The sequence below is a fragment of the Leuciscus leuciscus genome (genome assembly GCF_965113295.1).
Source record: "Leuciscus leuciscus genome assembly, chromosome: 7".
NCBI classification, from domain to species: Eukaryota; Metazoa; Chordata; class Actinopteri; order Cypriniformes; family Leuciscidae; genus Leuciscus; species Leuciscus leuciscus.
Window position 1 is genome coordinate 21,542,867 of NC_138731.1, and position 22,872 is coordinate 21,565,738.

Sequence of the window (22,872 nt, forward strand, 5' to 3'; positions counted from 1 at the left end):
TTATTATAGGCTATGCCATACATGAAAACTCTGTCTACATTATGAAAACTAGTCAAACAAGAAACTTATCTCAGAATTAATTTCTAATTCCAAACTACATTATTTTTCTATTAAAACAACAGCAAAAGACAATTTTCACACAGAGGTGCAGTTATTACACAAATATAGTCAAGATCCATGTTTGGATTTATTACAGTTCATCACTGAGAAGGTTTGATCACAGATTTAGTCGCAGCAAACAGCACAAGTGGCTCGTGAAGAAACACAGACTGGCTGTATGACAGAATATCTAAAATGGAGATCGCTGAACTCCAGCTTACTCGTTTGTTGGTGTTTTCAGATCATCTGCGCTTCTTCCGCAGTCTTAGTCATAGAAAAAAAGGTCGTCAACAAGCTTTTTTTCATCATAGATTTCATTAACGAAATTAACACTAGTGTCTTTATTATATATTTTTTTGCTAATTTAATGATGCTTTCAGTTGTGAATAAGATAATACTCTATCAGTGCCATTTAACACCAACCTTTTACAAATCCTGGTAATGATGTCAACACTGAGCACAAGGTCCCTCTTTATAACAAGTGTCTTTGAATAGCATGTACTAACATTTAAATTAATCATTTGTTACAATGCACATATTTTGTACTTCTATTTTAAAAATACCTGCTTGGAATTACAGCTGTAATTAATTTCTGTAATTGCATCTATAATTAGACCCTGCAGACCCTTCCTTTACTTATCCTCAACCCACCAGTATCCCACCTCAATAGCAGCACAAGTGTTTTGCAATACAATATGAACACAATAAGTACATTTTACCTAACAATTTCTTTTTTTTTTATGCATGCACAAAAGACACCTAATATAAAGTTTAACCGAGCACATTAAAATGACCATCACTTATGCCCAATAATATTGTGAGATTAATCTAACCAGCATCTTCAAAATATTTTCAGTGTACCTTTCTCCAGATAAGTTTGTGGAGCCCAGGGTGGGTCTTCTTCAGCATAAGGGTCACTGTACTCCACCACAGAAGACTCTCCTTCCTCATAGTCTTCAGGAGGAGCTGGATTTTGTGTCTCCTCAAACACCGGCTCTTCTGAAGGGGGAGGTGGGGGAGGCGCATCTGAAACTGAGTGAGAGAGTAGAGAAATGAACAGGAGACACACGACTCCAGATGAGAAGGCCATGCAAGCTCATGGATCCATGCAGAGAGAGCAAGAAGTTCTGATGTGATATGGATGGTTTACTGTGAAAAAGAAACAGTGATGAAAGTTACACTCCTAACATTCTCAGATAGACGGATGCATACACACATGAATGCATTCAGTGATTTACTCATCTGCCACAAAGTTGTCAGCTTGAGGGCTTTTTCTTAGGAAATATTGATATTCATTTAATAAAATGTAGATTTGTAATCAATTGACTAACCTAAAACAAGTATTATAGGTATATTTTCATGCTTTCAACAGCATCTCTTGTGCTTTTAGACAAGCTGCTTTGAGCTGAATGTGTGTATGCGTGTGTCTCTGAATGCTGGAGGGTCTCATTGGAGAAGCTCAAAGCCACTTACTGGTTTCCTGTACGCGAGCCACAAAACCCGTCAGTGGAAGCTGGGGTGTGATCTGCAGTATGGAGGGGGGAGGGGGGGCCACTGAGGCTAGTCCACAAGACCACAAAAAAGCACACAGGAAGGGGGGAGTGTGAGCAATGAACCAAGATAAAGAAAGTGAATGTGTAAGGGAAAAACAGAAGACAGTAGATAGTTAGTTGAGTGTGCAAACAGGAAGTGGTTACCTCATTGCAGAAAGGATGGATCTACACCAGCTAGAGAGGTTCAAACACTAACCCATTTATTCATTAAAGTAACACTCTAAACACAGTTAATACAACAATGTATCATTAAAGGTCAAGTATGTTGTCTCAAACAACCTTGCAAACGTCTCTTTGGCCCGTTGCGCCTCACCCAACTCAAATCACAAATACAGTGACATGATGTGCCACAACTGTATAAGACTACACTGGACAAAGAAAATATTATATACTGGTACAATTGTCAATCAGCATGATGATGATGCTGTGTGGTTTTGAAGTGTCCATTGTAGTGTGTTGCATCACAATGCCCTGATTTTTTTCTATCTTAATCTTTGAAGGTTTAAATGCAGTGAATTTTGGCTTGCACTTCTATAACTGAATGTCTTTTCCTATGTAACGCATCATCCATGATCCCACAACCTAGACACCCTCTGGCCACGCCCCGAACTCTTGCTATAGATTGAGCTGGAAAGAGATTGACAGATCTGAGTGGACCGCTCTTATTGGTTAGATAGTGCCTGATAGGCTCAATGTTTACACTTTTGGAGGAGATAAACATATGATTGGCTTACTAATAGTAGTCAATGAACTATAAACTGGGATAAGAGAATGTGAAATATAAAAAAAAAAAAGAAGAAGAATGTGCAGAAATATGATGGTATCAAATTCAAATGTTAAAAGAAAGTAAAATGCAGGTGGGGGACTGAGGTATTCATAATATCAAAGAACAAATTAAACTGCCTTTGACGAATAAGCAGAACTGGGTGTTTTGACATCCTTTCTGGGACGTGAGGTATGAATAGTGAGAGTGGTACCTTGGTTCTGATTGTAATAGGGCCCTCCATTCTGTTGGCTGGAGGGCATGGACGTCTGACCCATGATTGAGGGCGGCCGGCGGTACGGCAGCGAACCTCCCACTGTGGGTGAGATCTGTCTGGGGACGGGCCTGTTCATGCTGTAGAACTGAGGAACACCTGCACGAACAACACACAGTCATGAGACAAAAGAATGACTGCAGACTGATCATGTTCATTTCTGAGAAACACCACCATAATTCCTTAGAGTTAAAAATAAATGAGAAGAATGTTAGACGTCTACAGTCAGACCTTTTAAGGACAAGCATTTTTCCATAAAGATCAAATGGATCAATGGTACAAAAGCAAAGCGTGAATGTCATGAAAACGTCATGATCTAAACTGATCTGGACTAAGGTTTTCACACTAGCCACTGGTTTCACAGACAAGGCTTAAGCCCAGTAGTCCCAGACTAAAATGCATGTTTGAGCCGTTTTAACTGAAAGAAACTTGCACTGACATTTCTTAAAATATGGCAGTGCCATTGTTTTGACTCAAGCTGCACACCAGCTTTCTTTGAAAGGACATTCTTTTTTTTTCTAAGGCATGTTTATAAAAGCTACTTAAATATCCTAATTAAGCTAGGGCCTAATACTGGCTTAAGTCCTGTCTGTGATCATCTTGGTGTGAACCAAAATTGGATTCATTTGGTTTGTGTGAAAGACACTTTTTTTGCTTGACAATGGGCCCTGAAGTAAAGTTTCACAATCATTATTTATACATTTTGGAAATGCTGCACAAATTTTGGTTACACTGATTGTGTTAGGGGTCAAATTGACAGCAAGGTAAAAACAAACATTTATTGTAACTTAAACACTAAAATATGAAAAGTATGAGAACTTTAGAAGAAAAAGGTATGATGTTTATTTTTCTACTTAAAGGATTTTTCTGTGAAAGTATTTTTTTGTTTTTACATAAATTGTTGTTTCTTCTCACCAAATTGCAGGGAAACCAATGAGGTTTCCAGATTTTTAACACAAAAGATGCTAAATTTGTACTTGTATACAACAGTTCTTTAACCCTTCACTGTCAGCAAAAATAGTTCCAAAAAGATCCCACAGCCACTTTGTGGGTCATCAAGCAACAGAGAAACATGCTGCTAGTAGAAGTCACATTGGCACTTTTGTTGAGGACTCAAATGTACCAAGTTAGAATTGTAACAAACAAACAATGAAAACAGCTTGAGAGACTCGTGAGGAAGCAATATGAGCAGGACACAAAGACCAAAAATTCACCACATGATGTCTCAGCAGGTGTGGAATGACACGAGGGTAGAAGGTGTGACTAATGGACTGGAGATGATTCGGACAGTGGCGGACTCACCTGTCCCAGGGTCGGTGTTGGATGTAGCACTAGCTGCAGCTGTAGTGAGGGGTGGCTGGGAGGTAGGAGAGCCTTTCTCTGGGGTCAGAGAGCTCTCAGTGGAGTCGAGAGATTCAGGGATTGAGGGTTGTGTGGGGGTTAAGTTAGAGGAAGTGAAAGAAGGCTGAGTGGAGTTAGTTGGAGCTGAAGGTGTGCTGGCACTAACAGCTTGAGGGTAAAACGAGGAGAGAGGAAGGAAACCAAATGAGAAATGCTTTTGCATTTCACATAAAGGGAGGTAATGTGGGGGCATGATTTAAGAAGCTGAGCATAAAATCACAATTCTGCTTTTCTGAAGACTATTTACATCAGGGGTGTCCAATCCTGCTCCTTGAGGGCCAACTTCCAGCACATTTTAGCTCCAGCCCCAATTAAACTTTAACCAGTTAATCAAGGTGTTCAGGATCACTGGAAACACCCAGACAGGTGTGTTGCAGCTGAAGTCTGCAGGACAGTGGCACTTCAGGAGCAGGATTGAACAACTCTGATGTTACTGTTGAATTTTTTGAATGTTCATTTATAGCCTTATTCAGAAAATTCCTTGTTTCAGTCGTTTGAGAGGAAATACAATAGAAACTGTTCTCAATTCCCACCCCCAACAGAAGCAATTCAACCTGTCATCCAAGCTGCTTTTTCCATTCCTGAAGTGAATAATAAAGAAGTCTATTTTACATTATTCTTCTAACATGTGTTATATTCTACATCTGAAGCTATATGATAGTTTTGTGATAAGACCAATATTTCAAAGTCATTCACTGAAAATATTGACTCTCAGCAGTCGACATAAAAGAACAAGAAGTACAATTTCATTAGTTTTCATTGCTTGTAATATCAACAGACTAGATTTTGAATACAAGTTTTTTTGTGGAAATATAACTAAACTCCTTTTGTATTCCACAAAACAAAATCCATAAAAGTTTGGAACAACATGAGAGTAAATGGATGGACATTTTTATCTTTTGCATGAACAGTTTTTTTTGTTTTTGTATTTGATCTTGGATATAAAGTCAGATGATAGCAAGATCATATCACACTTCTTAAGAACTTATTCTAAATGATCAAAAAGAAATTATTTTAGCCAGAGAATGTATGTGGTATATATGTTGTTAGGTGAAGTCAGAGAGGAGATGGAGATGTCACCTGGGAAGGCGCTGGGTGGAGAGGGTGTGGGCACAGCGATGGGAACACCCACACTTCCGCTCCCGCTGTTTTCACGACTGCTACTGCGGCTGCTGGGATGACTGCCGCCACTGCTCCCACTGCTGAACAGATTACACACCACGTGAACATGTGCCTCATGTTATACACACACTCTAGGGCTGGACCCGAATATTTGTTCGGTGGGTTGGTATTCGATTTGAAAATTTGACATGCGAATATTCGTGTTTTTTTATTTTTTTGCACACCTGGGATCCCCCGCGAAACGGTTCTCATTTGCGCTTGAATAAGGCCGGCGACACACTGGCTGCGTGGCGTGAGCGTTTTTATTTCGGCTCCCATGTTAACAGGTTGGAGTTTGCACACTGCCTGCGTGAGACAAAAAAATAAACGCGTGCATGCTAGAAATAGAACCGACGCCTAACCAGCAACGGGAGTGTTCTCTGGCTAGAGCGCAGAACAGCGGAGCGTGTATGGACCGAAGTGCATGCCTGAGCTTGTGTTTTGGGTTAAGCTGCGTTGCTTTGACATTGTGGAAAATAGAATAATAGAAACAAAATGTATTAGCCTTTTTACCTGTTATTATCAATCTAAATCTTGTTTTTAATTGAACTTAATTTCGTTTTTCTTTATTTAAATTTTGTTTTTTCTTTATTTAAATTTCATTTCTTTATTTAAATTTCGTTTTTCTTTATTTAAATCTACCCTTTACTGTTATTTGTTAGTCAGAAAAATATTAGACTACCTTAAAAGTATTGCTTAATTTAACAGACCTGTGTGTGTGCGTTTTATAGCACTAGTGCAGTGTCCGTTCTCAGAGCATATAAGCCCTGCCCGCGTGAGGCGCGCCGCTTCCCGCTCGCGCTGTTCTGTAGTTTACTAAAAGTTTATTAATTCTGAATGTCGCGTCTCACGTGTCCATATTGCACCAAATGCGACACTGCACTCCCTTGTGAAGTCGATTGGATGAACGGTTCTCGAAATAAATAATCAAAATGCAAATGGACATACAGACACATAGAGATTCCTGCCTTTATTAGAGAGAAGAATATGTTCAGCCCCCTCTCTCCGAAGCTGCGAATAGTTGATGGTCACTACTACCGAAGCGCAAAAAAAGGGTATTCGGACCAGCCCTAATGTCATGTAAGTGCTCTGAGAGAGAGAGAGAGAGAGAGAGAGAGAGAGAGAGAGAGAGAGAGAGAGAGAGAGAGAGAGAGAGAGAGAGAGAGACCGACCATACATGGACCAAAACACACTTAGACTGAACCAGCCCATGCCATGTTGCTATGACACAAAGAACATGAGATGGCAGCATTTGTGAAACACAGAATAAACAGAAGCAACAGCAGAGACTTTGTGGCCAGAAAGAAGTGCACTCACTAGCCTGCGCTCAATACTGAAAAGGCAAAAGCTGAGCACACAGACTGCAAGAAATAATGTGCTTGAGATGCAGAGAAAAGAGCAAGAAGAAATACACAAGTCAATCAGTAATGAGACTAAGGACTTGAGTGAGATACTGTTTTGTAAGAGAGATGAAAAGCAATGCCAGGTGGATATAGAGCAGAAGCAGCTGAAGAAAAGGAGCACGACACACATTACATGGCTGAAAAAAAGAATGAATTGTCTGCATCTTTAGATCTAGCAGCAATAATTATTTTGTTAAATGTTGGCATGAAATGGAAATTCACCCATCTATTTTTGAAATGCATATTATTGTACTGACTGCTAACAACACATTTTTTTTTTTACCTCATTATTTATCAAAATGTCACGACTTGATCTTTCGGTGAAACAACTGACTTCTCTCAGGTAATGTATGTCGGACTTCTCCAATCTTTAATCCTCTTAAATCCCCATTTCTTAAGATCCTGATATACTCAGGGCGAAGTTCTTTTTCGTTCTTTGCTTAGAGCAGTGGTTTTCAATCATGGTCCTGGAAACCCACTGCTCTACACATTTTGTATGTCTCTCTTATATGACACTCTTAGCTCTCAACTAATGAGCTGATGATCTAAATAAGGTGTTGTAAATAAGGGAGACATACAAAATGTGCACAGCGGAGTATCCCCAGCACCAGGATAAAAAAAAAAAAAACACTAGCCTGGAGGTAAAAAGCAGCTTGAAATACCTGGTATACTGTTAGCAAAATCCCGAAGCCACCTACACGGCTGAAAGCGGCGTTTAGATGATTATGTAAATATGTGCTGCATGTTTTCTCTCAATAACAAAATAAACACCAAAAATGACAGCAGTGACAAAACAGCAGTTAAGAAAGCATCTGATCACAGATGTGGATATGTTTCCATCAGCTCTGCAATTCAGCACACCAGTCAAGACATGTCATGTTTATTTAGCACTTTATATAATCGATTGCTTTACAGCAAGCAGCTTTAAAGATTAAACGTGTAAAACAACTTCAATTTCTACTATAAAGCAGCTCTCCAGAGTGTTCATGTTTTTACTCGCATCTGACATTAATGGACTGAACAGTAAAACGAATCGGAGAAGATTTCCACGACAAAGACGGCGGAGTCCCAGAGCCCATCTACACGTCATGGACCAATGGTAGTTCGAAAGGGATTAACAGCCAGAAAAGTTCACTGTTGTAGCTCATCCACATTGTGTGCACAAAATAGAAGCTGGACAGTCAAATCGTGCCATCGCGCTAATCACTGATTTGCCCTCCAAAACCAAAAATAGCTGTTTCGCCTGAAAATCTTCGATAGGTTTTCGGTGCATCCCTATAATTTACATTTACATTAACATTTATGCATTTGGCAGACGCTTTTATCCAAAGCGACTTACATTGCGTTATCCTATACATTTATACATAGGTATGTGCAATCCCCTGGGATCGAACCCACAACCTTGCGTAGTTAACGCAATGCTCTTACCACTGAGCTACAGGAAAGCTAATTATGAGGGGAAATGGGATTAGGACACAACATAGACTGGACTCAAAACCTCCATCCTTGAAGTGCTACAGCTCTAATGTGTCAAGAGCATGTGTGCCTCCATTTTGCCAAGGCTCTGACAACTCCAAACTGTCTGTAGCCTCTGCAAGATTTCTAATGATATTTAAATGTTCTCAAATTTGAATAAAAATGTATATGATACAAATGATCAGTCCCTCTTAACTTTAGGAGGGAACAACCATTGTCATTTGTGTCATAGTCAAGATGTTCATTTCCAACTAGCAGACAGATGGGAGAGTGCTGGGAAAAACGGCACCAATTGCTCTTCTTCTAATTCTGACAAGCAGTGATCCAGAGCATGTGGGAAGACTCCAGCATACACTCACTGCTCAGGATGAAAACCAGAGAAATGCTTAGGAGTGTATAAAGAGGTGCTCCTGTAGCTAAAAAGTAGTAAAAAAAATGGGCCGCTAACAACAACAAGGGCAGGGGTTTTATCCCCAGGAAACACCACTATAAAAAACACTGGCTAAAAGTGTCAGCCAAAAACATAAATGAAGATTTTACAGGCATCCCTGCAGATGACACAGAGATCAAAAGAGAACAAGTGAGAGCGGTTACATAATTTCAGGCACAGAAGAAAAGGTCGGAGCTTCAAAGACCTTGTTCTGCAATGTACTGGACTTGATCTGAAAAATCCTCAGGAAAAATGAAACGAAGAAACTAAATTTGAAGATGGGAGACATCTCGAAGAAAGCGAGGCTCTGCAGTCATTCGAGAGCATCTTCAGGCGTCTTTATCCTCCATGACTGATGATGCGTTTATGTGAGCGCTGCTAACGTCACTCGCAACTGGTTGCCAAGGTTTCAGATTATGCAATTGTGCAGACAATCAGCGATGCTTGTTTTAGAAGTGCTGGGGGGAAGCAATGTCTCTCAGCAAAACCAACTAATCAATGCTAGCTAATAAATACATGTACATACAGTGACTATATAATGCAGATGGAGAGCAGTGCGAGAGAAGCGTGGGATCTGCTTCGACAGAGAGGAGAGCGTGTGGGTAATGGTACCTGTAAGTGCGGGTCCTGTGATTGACAGATGCTGTGCGTACAGGACTCTGTTGCAGGATGGGCACTGTATTGCGTGTGGGGCTCGGGACATAGTCATTAGGCACCACAGGAGGCCTCACTGGCTCAAGTGTCCTGTAGGGGGAGTGTCTCCTGTCAAGAGAAACATACATATAATTTGCCTTTTTGCATGGTGACATTTTCACGCTAAAGGTAATTTCACCACCAGATTCGAATTACCGTTATTATGTGTGCAGTCGTTCTAGTGTAATTGTAACATAATCATAATGATATTTTCACAAATGTAACATCTTTTTTTTTGTCTGTACTACAATTGACTACTGACCAATTACTGTATTTTTTTTATCAGCATAAATTAAAGTTAGTACAACAAATAATACTTTTTTCTCCAATAGCACAAATAAACACAATAGAACAAAGATTAATTAAATAAAAAAATTAAAGGGTTTTTCAGGGTTTTTTCAAATAAAAAAATAAAATCTTAATGGTCCTAAAAATAGGCTTTTTTTTTTTACACATAAATTCCTTTTTTTTTTTTATGACACTGACACAAATATACGGCATTTAATGAGGAAATATGCTTTAGTTGTGTTATGTTGCAGACCTGTCCACAAGTACACTATCTGCCCTGCAATATCTAGCCATCATGAGGCTACACAGGAAACCAAAAGAGCCCCAATCTGCACAGCTAGTGTTCAGAAAACAGGGCAGGACACAGAAATATCAAGCTACGGCTTAAAGAACACTCTTCAAAGATAGCATATCTGATCGGTTTCATAATCAGTTTCACAGTTCTCAATTTTAGATGCCAAAGCACATTTAACACGCTTTTTTATTGGCCTAAATGTAAATCTGGCTGTTCACTGGCATAAAAGTAAGCAAGGGATGTGAAGGATAATGTCATCTGTGGGGATGAGGCTGAGTTTTCCCTGAGGACAAAACAAAAGACATGACCCTACACAACTCAACTAGAGACACGTCACATCATGCTGTGTGTGACCTACACTGAAAAACAGGCTTTTACTAGGAAATGAAAGCCTCACTGATGTTGCCCTAGAAAAATCGTTACGAAAAACACTAAAAATGATCTGATCAGATGAAAGGACCTCTGAGATCAGAGTATAAATTATAATAAACAAATTCTTCAAATGAGTGGTTCACCACCACAATCTCAGCGGCCGATTCTTTCAGTAGTGACCCCTAGAGCTACACGGTCTGTATACATACCCTATGGTGCCTTTGCCTGACATCGGCGGGCTGGGAGGTTTCTGTGTGGGAGGTGTGGTGCGGAGAAGGCTGCCCATCTTCATGTTCTGGGTGTTGACCTATGACAAAATCAACATCATAAACAGCCTTCAGCTGTGAAAGAGAACATCTCAGTTTCACGGAAGAGGAGGGAAAACGGCATCAAAGTTGACGATGGCCTAGTACAGCCGTAAAACTGCTACAGAGAGAAAGACAGTGATAGATAGAGAGATCTCATTTCGTTTTTAGGGAAAACAAAGAAAAGCTCAAACAAACAGAACAATCAAACACACCAAATTCTGAGCCACATGCAACAATTAGAAAATGGTAAGGATGAAAGAAGAAACAGGGATGATTGCCAAATGGTTGTTCAATTTCGGACCTGCAAAATTCGCTAAGTCAAACTCAAATTCAAATATTATTTACTTCTCCTCGATTTCTCATTAATGTATCTATAAAAAGGATTCAGAATCTCCAAATCAGCACTGAGTAGTATTTTTGTATTTCATGACGGCTTAATACCTAAAACGGATCAAATACAGAATTGTCAGTGTTCTCAGTCAGTGTTTAGGTCATAAGTATGAACTAAGGAATCAAACCTTATTCCTTCTCCATTCATGTCACCTGATCATAGGACAGCTGTAAAAGCCCTTACCTTGAACTTAAGCAACCACTTAAACCAAGAGCGAAGCAGAGAACAGAGGTGAGAGGAAGCACAGAGAGGTTAGTGACACATCTCAGACACACAGAAAACCCACGTTAGATTTTGCCATTTGTTAGTTCAAAACAAACATGTTAGTCAGAAAAAGTTTTCTCCAGAGGCTGGAGAGCTTGTGTCCTACCTTCACACCATGACCAATATCGTCCAATGCGCTGTAATCGATGGGTTTGCGAATGTACCGCACCGGCCTTTCGGGATTGGCTGGAGCAATGATTTTATGCGTGCGGGAGGTGTTCTTATTGGTGGTGAGGATGCCGATCTCCCGCCTCGCCACCTTTTCTTTATGGATGTCCACTGTCTGAATAGTAGAAGAACAAAGAAAAACGTTTGAAAAGTTTGAAGAAATTTCAGATCTACTAAAACTAAACTGGATCATTTCGAAATCAGGTTTGACGTGATTCACAACTACAACCATATTCACATTCACATGCCAATGGCAATCATAATAGAGGTCATTTACATATTCAGAAGTTTTAAAGTTACAGTGGCAAGAATTAAATTACGGCATTGGAGCAGGAACAACTTGAGGAAAAAGGATGGCCTGAGTTTGGCCTCATATTTGTGAAAGCAGGTCACAAAACACAATATGTAAGGCCAAAATATTAAAGCGTGCGGTTGTGAGAGGCCTGAAATCTCTGTCGGCGGAGTACGGTTTCATGTCACACGGCGATTCTGGGAGAGGATCGTGTCAAAAGCACTTCATGAGAAGAGCTGCATTAGATGTTGTGGTGCAGTTTTAATCGCTTTAGAGCCCATGCTGTTGACAGCTGTTAAATAAATAAAAATATGACGAAACACAGAGAGCCTCTGCTGCTGGCATCTCAAACACAGCTAAATGATATTTTCAGCATTAAGTGACAGTGATATAGTAAATAGGGCTCGAGTCCAGAGCAGCAGCTGAGTCCACAGATGAGGGCAGCGGAGAGAAGACAGATCAGAGAAATGGAGACAAAAGAAGCAAGCATGAAAAGTGGATGAGAGAAATCATCCATGAGAAATGAACACTTTCCAAGTTTAGGATCTGGTTTGCATCCATTGCTGCTTAAAAAACAGTGGACCCCGCGGCTGCCACGTAAATAAGTTAATTTCGAGCCCTGTATATAAGTTTGATCACGCAATGCATTCTTGTTTTTAAAAACTCAAACTCCCTAACATTCACTCATATCTTTGGTAGGAACAAAACACTACAGCAGTCGCGCTAGAGCCCTGCAGTTACACTGTAGCTGAATAACAGTTGCATGCAGACTGTGAGTCTGTGGGATGCTGTTTAATTACAGAATCAATGAGATCGACCGAAAACTGACTGGACACGGGTGCTGTCTGATCAGCAAACCAAAGACAAACAAAAACAAGACAATCATTAGTAACCGTACATTAAATGTGTGGTCATTCATGAAAATGTTTGATCAAAGCAATAGGCCACATTACAGTGATTTACCGTCAACATGTATGATTTGCACAATATGAAGCGGATTTACCACAGTCTGAAGATTTCTACACTTATTTTAGTGTCAGAACCATTTATGACAGATCATTTTAGAATTTCTTTTACCCAGTCTTGCGTAGCCAGACCTTCAGACTGACGGCAGAAGGTCTGGACTCCATCGCAGCTTTCATTGGCCAAGGCCTGGCCAAGAGGACGGCTGACCGACATGTAAAGCAACCAATCACAGTTCGTTTTTTTCCGTGTCATGTTTAGGGCGTGAAAATGTAAAGTCGATGTCCTACGATAACAAACCGATGTGCATCTAATAAATGATAAATTCAAGAACGTTGTGCAAGTTTACTGCGACAATGGCACGGTGAACTTCAGATACTTTTGAAAATCCAGCGTTTAACTGATCCTGATAAGCGCTCATTGTCACAGTTGTAAACATGACAGCTTTCTTCTTCCATGAGGGGGTTTGGCATCACGATGGCTTTGTTTCCAGGTGGACTGTTAAAGAATACAACACACATATCCAAGGGCTCCTGTAGAACTCAACCAATCAGATGACGACTTCTAAATTCCGAAAGTGTTTCCCATTATGTGTGCCTTATGCATCAGACGTTCAGCAAACAGTCTGTGGGCATGACGTCTGAGGTTGAGACTACCCATTACCTAACCAGGTAACAGTCATTTACTTCTTACCTCTGTAAGAATGAAAATCCTGGTTGAGGCCTGATTTATGGGACAAAAGGGCCCTGCTGGCTAATTAACATTTGACCTCCCCAATACAGCCTTTCTTCCTCTCAGAAACTAGGAACTCACGCAAGAACATGGTTTAATGTGAATATTCAACATTGACTGTTATGTTTTTGGTGTCATTTGAAATGTCTCAAAGTGAGTGGTACAGATATCTCATATCCAGATAGATAAAATAAAAGGAAATAAGGTTTATAGAAGTTTAGAGAAAACTGGTTTCGAGATAAGGCCAGATAAGGCAACTCCCCTTCTGTGGGATAGAAGCCATTTGAGGGTGGTGTCCCCCATCCCCCATATCACCTGGTCAAAGGAGGATAAAGGAAGGTGTGCTCTGGCTCTGGGGCTCTTCTTGGCTGGACGTTGAATTGAATAGGTGGTCTTTCTCTCTCTCTCTCTCTTTCCTTTCTCTCTCTCTATCTCAGGTACAAACTGGGTAAGATTCTTTGGTGTAACCAATGTATAACCATGTTCTAGATATTTGAATTGATTATGGAATTGATCTCTGATATCTGAAATATTAAATTGCTACAATGTGATTATTCCAACTGATTTTGACATTGTTCATTTAATGGTTAAAAGGAATAGTCAAACATTCGCTCACTTTTAGTGAGGCACAGATATTATTAAAACCTTTCATTTATGGAGTCAGATGAATTAACGAGTAAATGCATATGATTAATGCATTACAAATTTAACCAACCAATACTTTGCATGAGTGAGGACAGAACATGTGATAACCTTCCCCGTGTATTGGCGAACCGGAGATTGGACCAATATAGCGGGCCTTACACCTCTTAGAGCCTTCAGTCTTCCTTCAGTAAATATAGCCCAGAGTGAGAGACTGTAAAGCCCTATTCGGACGGGATTAACTTTACAAGGGTAGATGGAGTAATGTAATTTTAACACAGGACGTCTGTAATATTAATGGCCAATTCGCACAGAATAAGATATCTCAGTAAAACTAGCAGAAGTGGGAGGGGTAACTCGATTTGTGCATTGGCGTCACCTTCCTGTCGTCATGTGCGTATTACATTGTTTCCTGATATCATGTGCGCAAACACATATAACCTATATTTATATATATAAAACAGTTATGTCCGGTCGAACAATGTATTAATTAACTTCAGATTAGATTGTGTTGGTAAAAGGCACTTACCTAACGCTGAAAGATGTTTCGTGCCTCTAACAAGTGCTTTCGATCTTTCTGATCTGAATGGTATATTGAAAACACCTGAGTTTCGCCACAGACTAGTCCCAGCGTCTAAAACGCAACTGAATGCTTTTTCAAGCGTCTACATACTTGAAAAACCGCAAAAAACTATTTTTAAACAGGAAATTACAAAATATTTACGTACATATTTACAGCGGGTCTATTCACACAGGATTAGTGTTACCTGAGGTCATTTTTCCAGACCTTTTTACTGAAGGTAAAAGGCGCTGTAAGCTTTACTGACATAGTCCGTAATGATTACCGAGTTGGCACATTCGGACGGGACTAAAATCTCAGAGAAGCTCTGGTAATTATTACTTTACCCCATCTCTCCATGTTAAACTATTCCGTCCGAAAAGGGTTAAAGAAGGGGTGTGGTGTATCGCTAGGTTACCTGAGAGATGTGGTTGATGGAGGATTCCATGCGGCGCAGCTGGGACGCCTGAATGTCGAGCATTTGGAGCACATTGTTGGCAAGCGTGTTGATCAGGTAGGCTACGCTGGCCAGGGACTGAGTGGTGTAGTTCTTGGTTTCCTCTAGAGCGACATGCTTGTCTGGAGACTGATGGAGAAACAAAATAGTAACAGTCAGTGTGCCATTAAATTTGTTCAGCCATTAAAACAGTTTTTAGAGCCAAACTGTGCCAGTACCTGGAGTGATTTGTGCAGGACAATTAGTCTGAAAGTCTTACTTCAGTGGATCTGTGACTGACTTTCACTAAATATTTGTAGCATGTCTCCATTCCTGTGGATTAACTTGAACTACGCTTTTGCTGAAGCTTTTCTTTTGAACAAATGAATGAACAAATGGCAGGAGCTGTTCTCAACATAGTTGTCCAAAAACCTGACAAAGCAAAATGGGACCTTGTAAGTCAGAATCAAGCAAAAAAAAAAAAAAAAAAGGTTTGTTCACAAGCTGTAAGCACAATAAAGAGCTGCTTCATTGCTGACAAATGGTTTGCAAGTTTCATTTCTTACAATGGTTTCATTTATCTACCACATCAGTGCTTAAGTGAACTGTCCAGAAGAATTGCAAACAATTCCAGAGCTTTTTACAAAACCGTTTGATCAATTACATCAAGCACCAATATATGAATTTTGCAATTTTGGTTCTAATACTAAGCAGCTGATAGAAAACACACGAGATGACTGCAGAAATATTATCAGGGAAAATGATTTTCAGGTCTGTAAACAGTAATCTCCACCGTCAGACAAGGATTTATCAGTAATATTTCACTGGGACACAGTGCGAGTTGTATGTTACTCATGCCCCAGTAAAAAGGGTATAGCGACGCCCCTGGTGTGGAATGTCAGGATCTAAGCAGTTCTTCTGTGACATCAAGCTGCACAGTCACATGACCCAGGCTTTGATCCCAAGCCTGACAGAGAGAAAGCGTACGTGAGTGTCTCTGAATACAATTCCTGTCTTTGTCCCAGGATGGTACCAGGAGGGAACATTCACCACACATAACCAGACATATTTTTGACTGTGCACTATATTATTGAACACATATACAGACCACTCAACGAGAGACCACTGTGGAACCCAAACTACCCCAAACAAGCACACAATTATTAGGTTGACTAATAAAGAGTTTTCAGTGCCAGACAAGAGAGCAGTGTTGCTAATGCTGTTATTGATAGGTTAGCAGCAATATTAACCAGTTAGGCCTATTTAACAGTGTAATTTAATGCCATGCCAGCTACCATCGCTAATTTAATTGTGAGAAAATTGATTTCTTTGACTTCTAACTAATAGCCCAGGTGATATGTGAAAATTATGTTCACTTTTTCATAAAAGCATGAAACTTGGTAAAGTTTGCGGCCCTGGACATTTTCAGAAATGGAGTCAGTAAAATGGCCGCCACGAGGCGTTTTTGCGATGACTCCATTTCTGAAAATGTTCAGGGCCCCAAACTGTACAAGAGTACCAAGTTTCATGCTTTTATGAAAAAGTTAACATATCACCTCAAATTTTGCACATATCACCTGGACTATAAATCAAATTTTTACCTATTCAGTCCTAGAGTTAAAACCATCACACTCCATTAAAATACACTTTAAAAATTGTGACAACAGCAATATGATTATACACCCATGCTAAATAGTAATTAATTGTTATTTGCTTAGTTATTTAAAGGTGCTCTAAGCGATGTCACACGTTTTTTAGGCCAAATTTTTTTTTGTCACATACAGCAAACATCTCACTATCCGCTAGCTGCATGTCCCCTGAACACACTGTAAAAAAACGCAGTCTCTGTAGACACCACAGGCTCCACAAGCGGCAACAAAAACAAATTGGGCTCACCCGCACCACGAAACACAACAAACAGTGTTCCAGCCAATAACTGGCAAGAAGTATTTGAGGATGGGGTTTGGGGGGTTAGTGCACGTACACATGAAGGGGGTGTGTGGAGGAGAGAGAAGCATGAAGAGGGAAGTTTGAATTATGGCCGACACACGACCAAAGAGACGACGTTCCGATGAACAAATTGCAAAGAAGAGGGACAAGGATAAGGAAAGCGAAGTACCAAATTTACATCGGAAAAACCTTCGAAAGGTGCCGAGAACTCCAATCCGGAGTTCAGGTTGCTCTGTTTTTGCTGGACAGGTAAATCCATTTTTCTTTCTAAATTGACGTTCATGTTCGCCAAACCAACACAAGGATGCAATTAGCTAGAACTATGCAGTCAGCGTTAACTTTGGTGAATACAACATATATGTTTCTAGCAGCTAGCGATCAATCTCTATTGTAAATGATCAAGCAAATTCACAGTAGGGCGACAATTCGTGTGAATGATTGTTTTCACCCACTGTTTGTTATGAATTTGAATGTTCATTTATAGGCTATTGACAACTTTGACTAAATTTGTTTACGACGCCGCCGTTGTTTATGCTCACTGGGAAACGCGAAGCTAACGTTATCTTGCTATTATTGCGTCCTTGTATGGGAGCTATAGTTATAACCGATTTTAAGATAATGTTTCTCTTTTTCTGCATTCTGTTCTGCAATATATAAAAGCATTTATCTAACTTGGCGACATTACACATTAAATGAAGTATCAGTAAAACTCAACTTTGTTTGTAGTGACTACTTTGACTTTCCTTTATGCCGGAAGGGAGGGGAGGAGGGAGGAGACGGGATGAGGAGGAGGGAGGGTCTAGCTAGCCTCCGTTTTGTTTGACAATTCGAACGTCAACAAGAAGTTACGTCTCCCGACATCGCTTAGAGCACCTTCAATAATAATAATAATAAAAGATATCATCAATAATTTAATCTATTTAAAGTCAGAACTCTAAATTTATTATATACAAATAACTAATAGCAAATTTGACAACAGATGAAAATAAATTAACTTTATTCAACATTCACAAAATTATTTAAAAGAGATGATTATAAGCCGATGCAATATCAAAATGAGAAATATCGGCCAACTAATCAGTCAAGCTAATAAATCAGTTTATCAGCAAAAAAAACCTCCATCCACTCATAATCTTGAGGGCTGTTCACGCAGAACACGTTTTCCCATTCCACTGTGCTACTTTTCCATTGTTTTTCAATGTAAACAAGCTAGATGGACATCTTTAACCTTCGCGGTCGTGTCTTTTGCAGTGTCTTGCGCATGACACGGCATTCTAAAAACGTGGCACTCAAGTTCAAAGTACAAAAACGCGTCTCTAGACCTTTCACTGACGTGCGTCTCGCTTTTTTAACAGCAAAAACGCATTCTGTGAGAACCAGCCCTGATTTGAATCTCTTTTGCTGCACCATAGCAGAGCAGTTAACAAGCAGCCAAACGCATGACACGAAAAATAAATCATTCATTCGCATGGATTAACTTATTTTCATAAAGATTTGCACCACTGCATGCGTTTACTGCACTGAAACACTGCAGGCCCTGAAGAAGCTGTGGGCTTACAGTGGGCAGGCATAGGCCAGGAAAGCCCGTTCTCCCCCAGGACACACAACGACACACTGACACTAATATGCAGACGCAGTGCTTGCTGACCCACGCTGATGACATCTGAGCAGAGGGAGCGGGGGAGGAGAGACCCTCCTACACAGAGCTGAACCTTCAAGACTATGAGAAGACGCATCTGGAGAGAAAACACATCCCTCCCTCACAAATGCTGTAAAGCACCGCTCATGTAGAGACGCTCAGGTGGACAAAGAGACACAGAGGACAACTACTGAATATATTATCACACCTACACTTTTCAGTAGAGATCCGGGAAACTCAATAAAAACACACTGAAGATGCAGTAGGAACAAAAAGAGAAAAATCGACATATCTCAGAACAAGTTCCAACTAAAACCATTTTTTCACCAAAGTTGGGTATTATTGTCAGGCTGGGAACCATAATGCCTATAAAAGAAATATAAATTATAATAAATAGTTTCCAAATCCCAGATATATTTGCAGTTTTCTTAATACAAATAGTTCTCGAAATCTAAGCTCTTTCCCCCCCACAGGCCCACACACACACACACACACACACACACACACACACACACACAAATAGCATTAGATGTCAATAACTTTGGCCTTCTCTCATGTGAGAGATGACAATCGCTCTGACTAGTTGTTGCATTTAATATGTGAATCTGGACGACTGGACAGACAGAAGTAAATGAGCATTTCCACACTGGGCAGTCGTTATGACATTCAGTTTAGCATTAGCATGTGTGTTCTGTTTATTGGTCCCTGTGCGCAAGAATTAAGCTGTTCACTGTTTCCAGTAATTGCCTGAGGAGCAAATAATATAAAGAGTGATAGACATTACTTAAACAGGTGTAGTCTTAAAAACAAATCTGTGACCCCTGCACTGAGGTGGGTCTGAAGGGCAGGTCTGGGAGAGGTGATGGGCGTCTGATCATTGTTTCAGCTGCTTTGATGTTATATGAACAGCACTGGAAAAGAGAGCAGGTACAACAGGAGTCATTTACTGCTCAGCCCACCAACAAAGTACATCTCTGTTTCAGTCGCACACAAATGGAGGCAGGGCTCGTGGGTAATTACACGGTAGTCTGCTCATTAATCTATGCTCACAGCACTGGCCACAGCAGAAGGACACAGATTTTTCAGGGATGACTCAAATAATTACACTGAAAATGAACAGGTGGGTAGAACAAGAATCGCTGATGACACTTTTGTTCCTCATGGTAATGCACAGTGCTCAAAGCTCTTTTCACCTCATCAGAGACCTCTTTCAACAGCAAGAGCTTTTCAAACAGGGTGTCAGACTGCCGGTGACATTACTGACTACGATTTCAGAAGCGTGACTGTAGCTCAGTGCAAATGAAAGCAATGAACCTTACAAATTAGCTGAAGCAATAATCACACTGTCAGAGGATGTCTCAAGTAGTGCTGTACAATTCAACTGAGCAAATCTGTTCATTCAGAGGGTTCTTTTCAATAAAGCTTTCAACAAAACGCATTTCAGCAAGATGTGTGTCTAAGTGAAGTGAATTATGTATATATATAGGCCTCACACTGCATCCACCCACTGCTTTTTATATATTGCTACCAGCCATTCAAAAATGTATATTGGTCAGCCGTAAATCATTGCTCAATAGTGTACCCAGAAGTCCCTGCACTGTATATCTCTTGAGCATCACTAGCCAATTCATTATAGATCATTGGGCAGGGTAAACTTTGAATTTGAACCCCTGAAAAGATTATTAGCAGCCAAACACATGAATGCAAGTATAAGTGAATTATAGACGCAAAAAATTGCGTGTGTATATATATATATATATATAAATTGTATATGTATGTATATGTATATTATATTAATGTGTGTGTGTGTTAAATTGTTATCTTTTTAATTATACAGTTAACAAGATTTAGTTTATATAACTGCTTCAAATGGATAGCTTGACTACATGAACTGCGAGTTTGAAAGCAGCACCCACAACACTGATGCGTAGTCATGTGAACGTGTGCAGTTGAGGATGTATTATCACAGATGTGGAAGACTAAAGTGAGACTCAAAGCAGCCCACACCGTCTCTCCTCCTACACACACAGACTCATCTCTCTTTCATCTTCACCAGCATACGAATGCAGAACTGGCCAAATTAATATAAGCATCTGTCTCCCAGCACGATGTTCTCTCTGTACAGCAAGAGAATTATGGTTCATGTCACTATAACTGCTGCCTGTCAGTATATCAGCCACATACAAGACTAGAGCCGGTAATGATGACAAACTCACACAGAGAGAGAGAAGCAGCAACCAAATGTGGAAAGCAAGTGTGTGGCTTCAGCAGAGTTTATAGGTGATCTGTGTCATTTTTAAATAACTGTTATTGTTATACCAAGCATGAGTTCAGAGACAGAAGAGACATGAACAGCACATGGATTTAAATATATGTACAGTACTACAGGTCATGTTTGGTAAAAGGTTTCAATGCCTCAAATGTGAATAGCCGTCTGAGTGGAATTACTGCATCTGTTGTCAGGGAAACAAAGATTTAATGAACCCAACATTAAGCACAGATAATGAACCTGACAGCAGACTGGCCATGCTGAAAGTAAAGGATATATGGCACTGCACACACACACCATTTTCAATAAATTTCTTTAAGAAATAAAAACTAGGGATGCACAATACAGACATTTTAACATAACCAATAATTATTTTGTATGTGTACCCTACCATTAAAAAGAGTTTTGTGTTTAAGGATTTAAATGTTTCTGATTTAAAATAACTGTTTTGAATATATTTTAAAATGTAATTTATTCCTGTGATGGTAAAGCTGAATTTTCAGCATCATTGCTCCAGTCTTCAGTGTCACATGATCCTTCAGAAATCATTCTAATATGTAGAGATGGAACGGGCCGATTTTCCACATGAACGGCTCGGACCGTTAACCGGCCGGTCAGTCTCACGTCTTACCGATTTCGAACCAATCCATTTTGTTGCCAGCGTTAAGTAAAAAAAAAAAAAACAGCACTTATTTGAAACCTCAATGAATTATTTTCAGATAGAAATGTACTGACCCCAAATTTTTTAAATTCAAAATGATTACATAAAATACATTGAAAATGTAGTTAAAGGGATAGTTCACCCAAAAATCTAAATTGTAATTACTTACTCACCCTAAAGTTGTTACAAACCTGTATAAATTTCTTTCTTCTGTAGATCACAAAAGATAAGAACACAGAAGATATTTTAAAGAATGTTGGCAACCAAACAGTTGACGGCAGTGGCACCCATTGACTTCCATAGTATTTTTTTCCCCATACTATGGAAGTCAATTCTCAATTTATCCAGAATCGTGTGGCTCTAACGCATGCTGTATAACAGGTCACGGATCAAACAAAAATATCTTATATTTCTCACTGTAAGATTGTGCTCTATAAATAGTTTGAATTGACTTGACTGTTGACTCTTACAAACTCCCTCCATCCCCCTCTCTTTCTCTCCTTCTTACCATCTCTGTCAGTTTCTTTCTGTGTGTGTATGTCTGTGTCTTGCTCTCTTAGCCAGTGTTTTGCCTGCCTGTTCCTGACACTCTGACCTAGTTGGTTGTCTGGTTTCTCTGGCCTGAGGAGAGGGCAGCACTGCACCATGAAGCTGGAGGACAATTCACAAAGAAACGCCTGCTTTACATCTCACTAAATTCACGAGAGGGGTGAGGGACAGAGTGTGGAGGAGAAGGACGAGACAGTAAGGCCTGACTGCTCAGTCTGGATGCAAAAATCTCCTAATATGCTGTAATCGCTCTCAGATGGTGAATTAATGCACAGTGAAATGTGAAACATGGGCCTCGCTGTCCTTTTTCCAAATGGCAACATACATCTGGTTCACACTCTAAATGTCTCCATGCCATTAATGATGCAATCAAAATGACTAAGCACTAAAAAGCATGTCTGAGAAGCCATAATTATTTTATTTTTTTAAACCTATGACAAACAAATTACTCTAGTATGTGATTACTGCTAAAACAATCCAGTGTGAATTATAATTTGCTCAGATAATTACTTAAATAACAACTAAAGTGAAGCAGCATTACTTAAATAAATAAATAAATAAATAATTCAGACTTCGAAACACACAGCATGAAGACATCACAGCCAAAAAGAAAATAGCCACGACAGGCTCAGGGTGTTTAGGGGCCCAAAATAAAGTCTTGTGTGAAAAAAGCACTTTAATATTCAGTGTTGCTCAACATAGAGCTCAGATATATTGAGGCTTGAGCAACACTGTGAATATTACAGTGATTTTTTCGTACAATATATTGTAAGCATATGGGCCAGTTCTCAACATTTGTTTTAAATTTGTGTCAATCTTAGATGTTTAATTATTCGTGCCC

General features: G+C 39.8%; 1 protein-coding gene across 12 annotated transcripts in view; it reads right to left on the reverse strand.

Annotated features, from left to right (window-relative positions):
- Positions 1-22,872, reverse strand: part of abi2a (abl-interactor 2a) — a 33,147-nt gene that overhangs the window by 3,047 nt on the left and 7,228 nt on the right. The window contains exons 2-12 of one of the 12 annotated variants that reach the window (XM_082174860.1): positions 14,946-15,113; positions 11,278-11,454; positions 11,091-11,108; positions 10,418-10,515; positions 9,173-9,322; positions 5,171-5,292; positions 3,992-4,198; positions 2,630-2,788; positions 1,573-1,659; positions 961-1,131; positions 321-363 (exon numbers count right to left, since the gene is read on the reverse strand). In XM_082174860.1, the coding sequence (XP_082030986.1) occupies positions 321-363; positions 961-1,131; positions 1,573-1,659; positions 2,630-2,788; positions 3,992-4,198; positions 5,171-5,292; positions 9,173-9,322; positions 10,418-10,515; positions 11,091-11,108; positions 11,278-11,454; positions 14,946-15,113 (1,400 nt within the window). The remainder of the gene's footprint in view (positions 1-320; positions 364-960; positions 1,132-1,572; positions 1,660-2,629; positions 2,789-3,991; positions 4,199-5,170; positions 5,293-9,172; positions 9,323-10,417; positions 10,516-11,090; positions 11,109-11,277; positions 11,455-14,945; positions 15,114-22,872) is intronic. The other 11 variants (XM_082174856.1, XM_082174852.1, XM_082174858.1 and 8 more) reach the window with 11 other exon arrangements.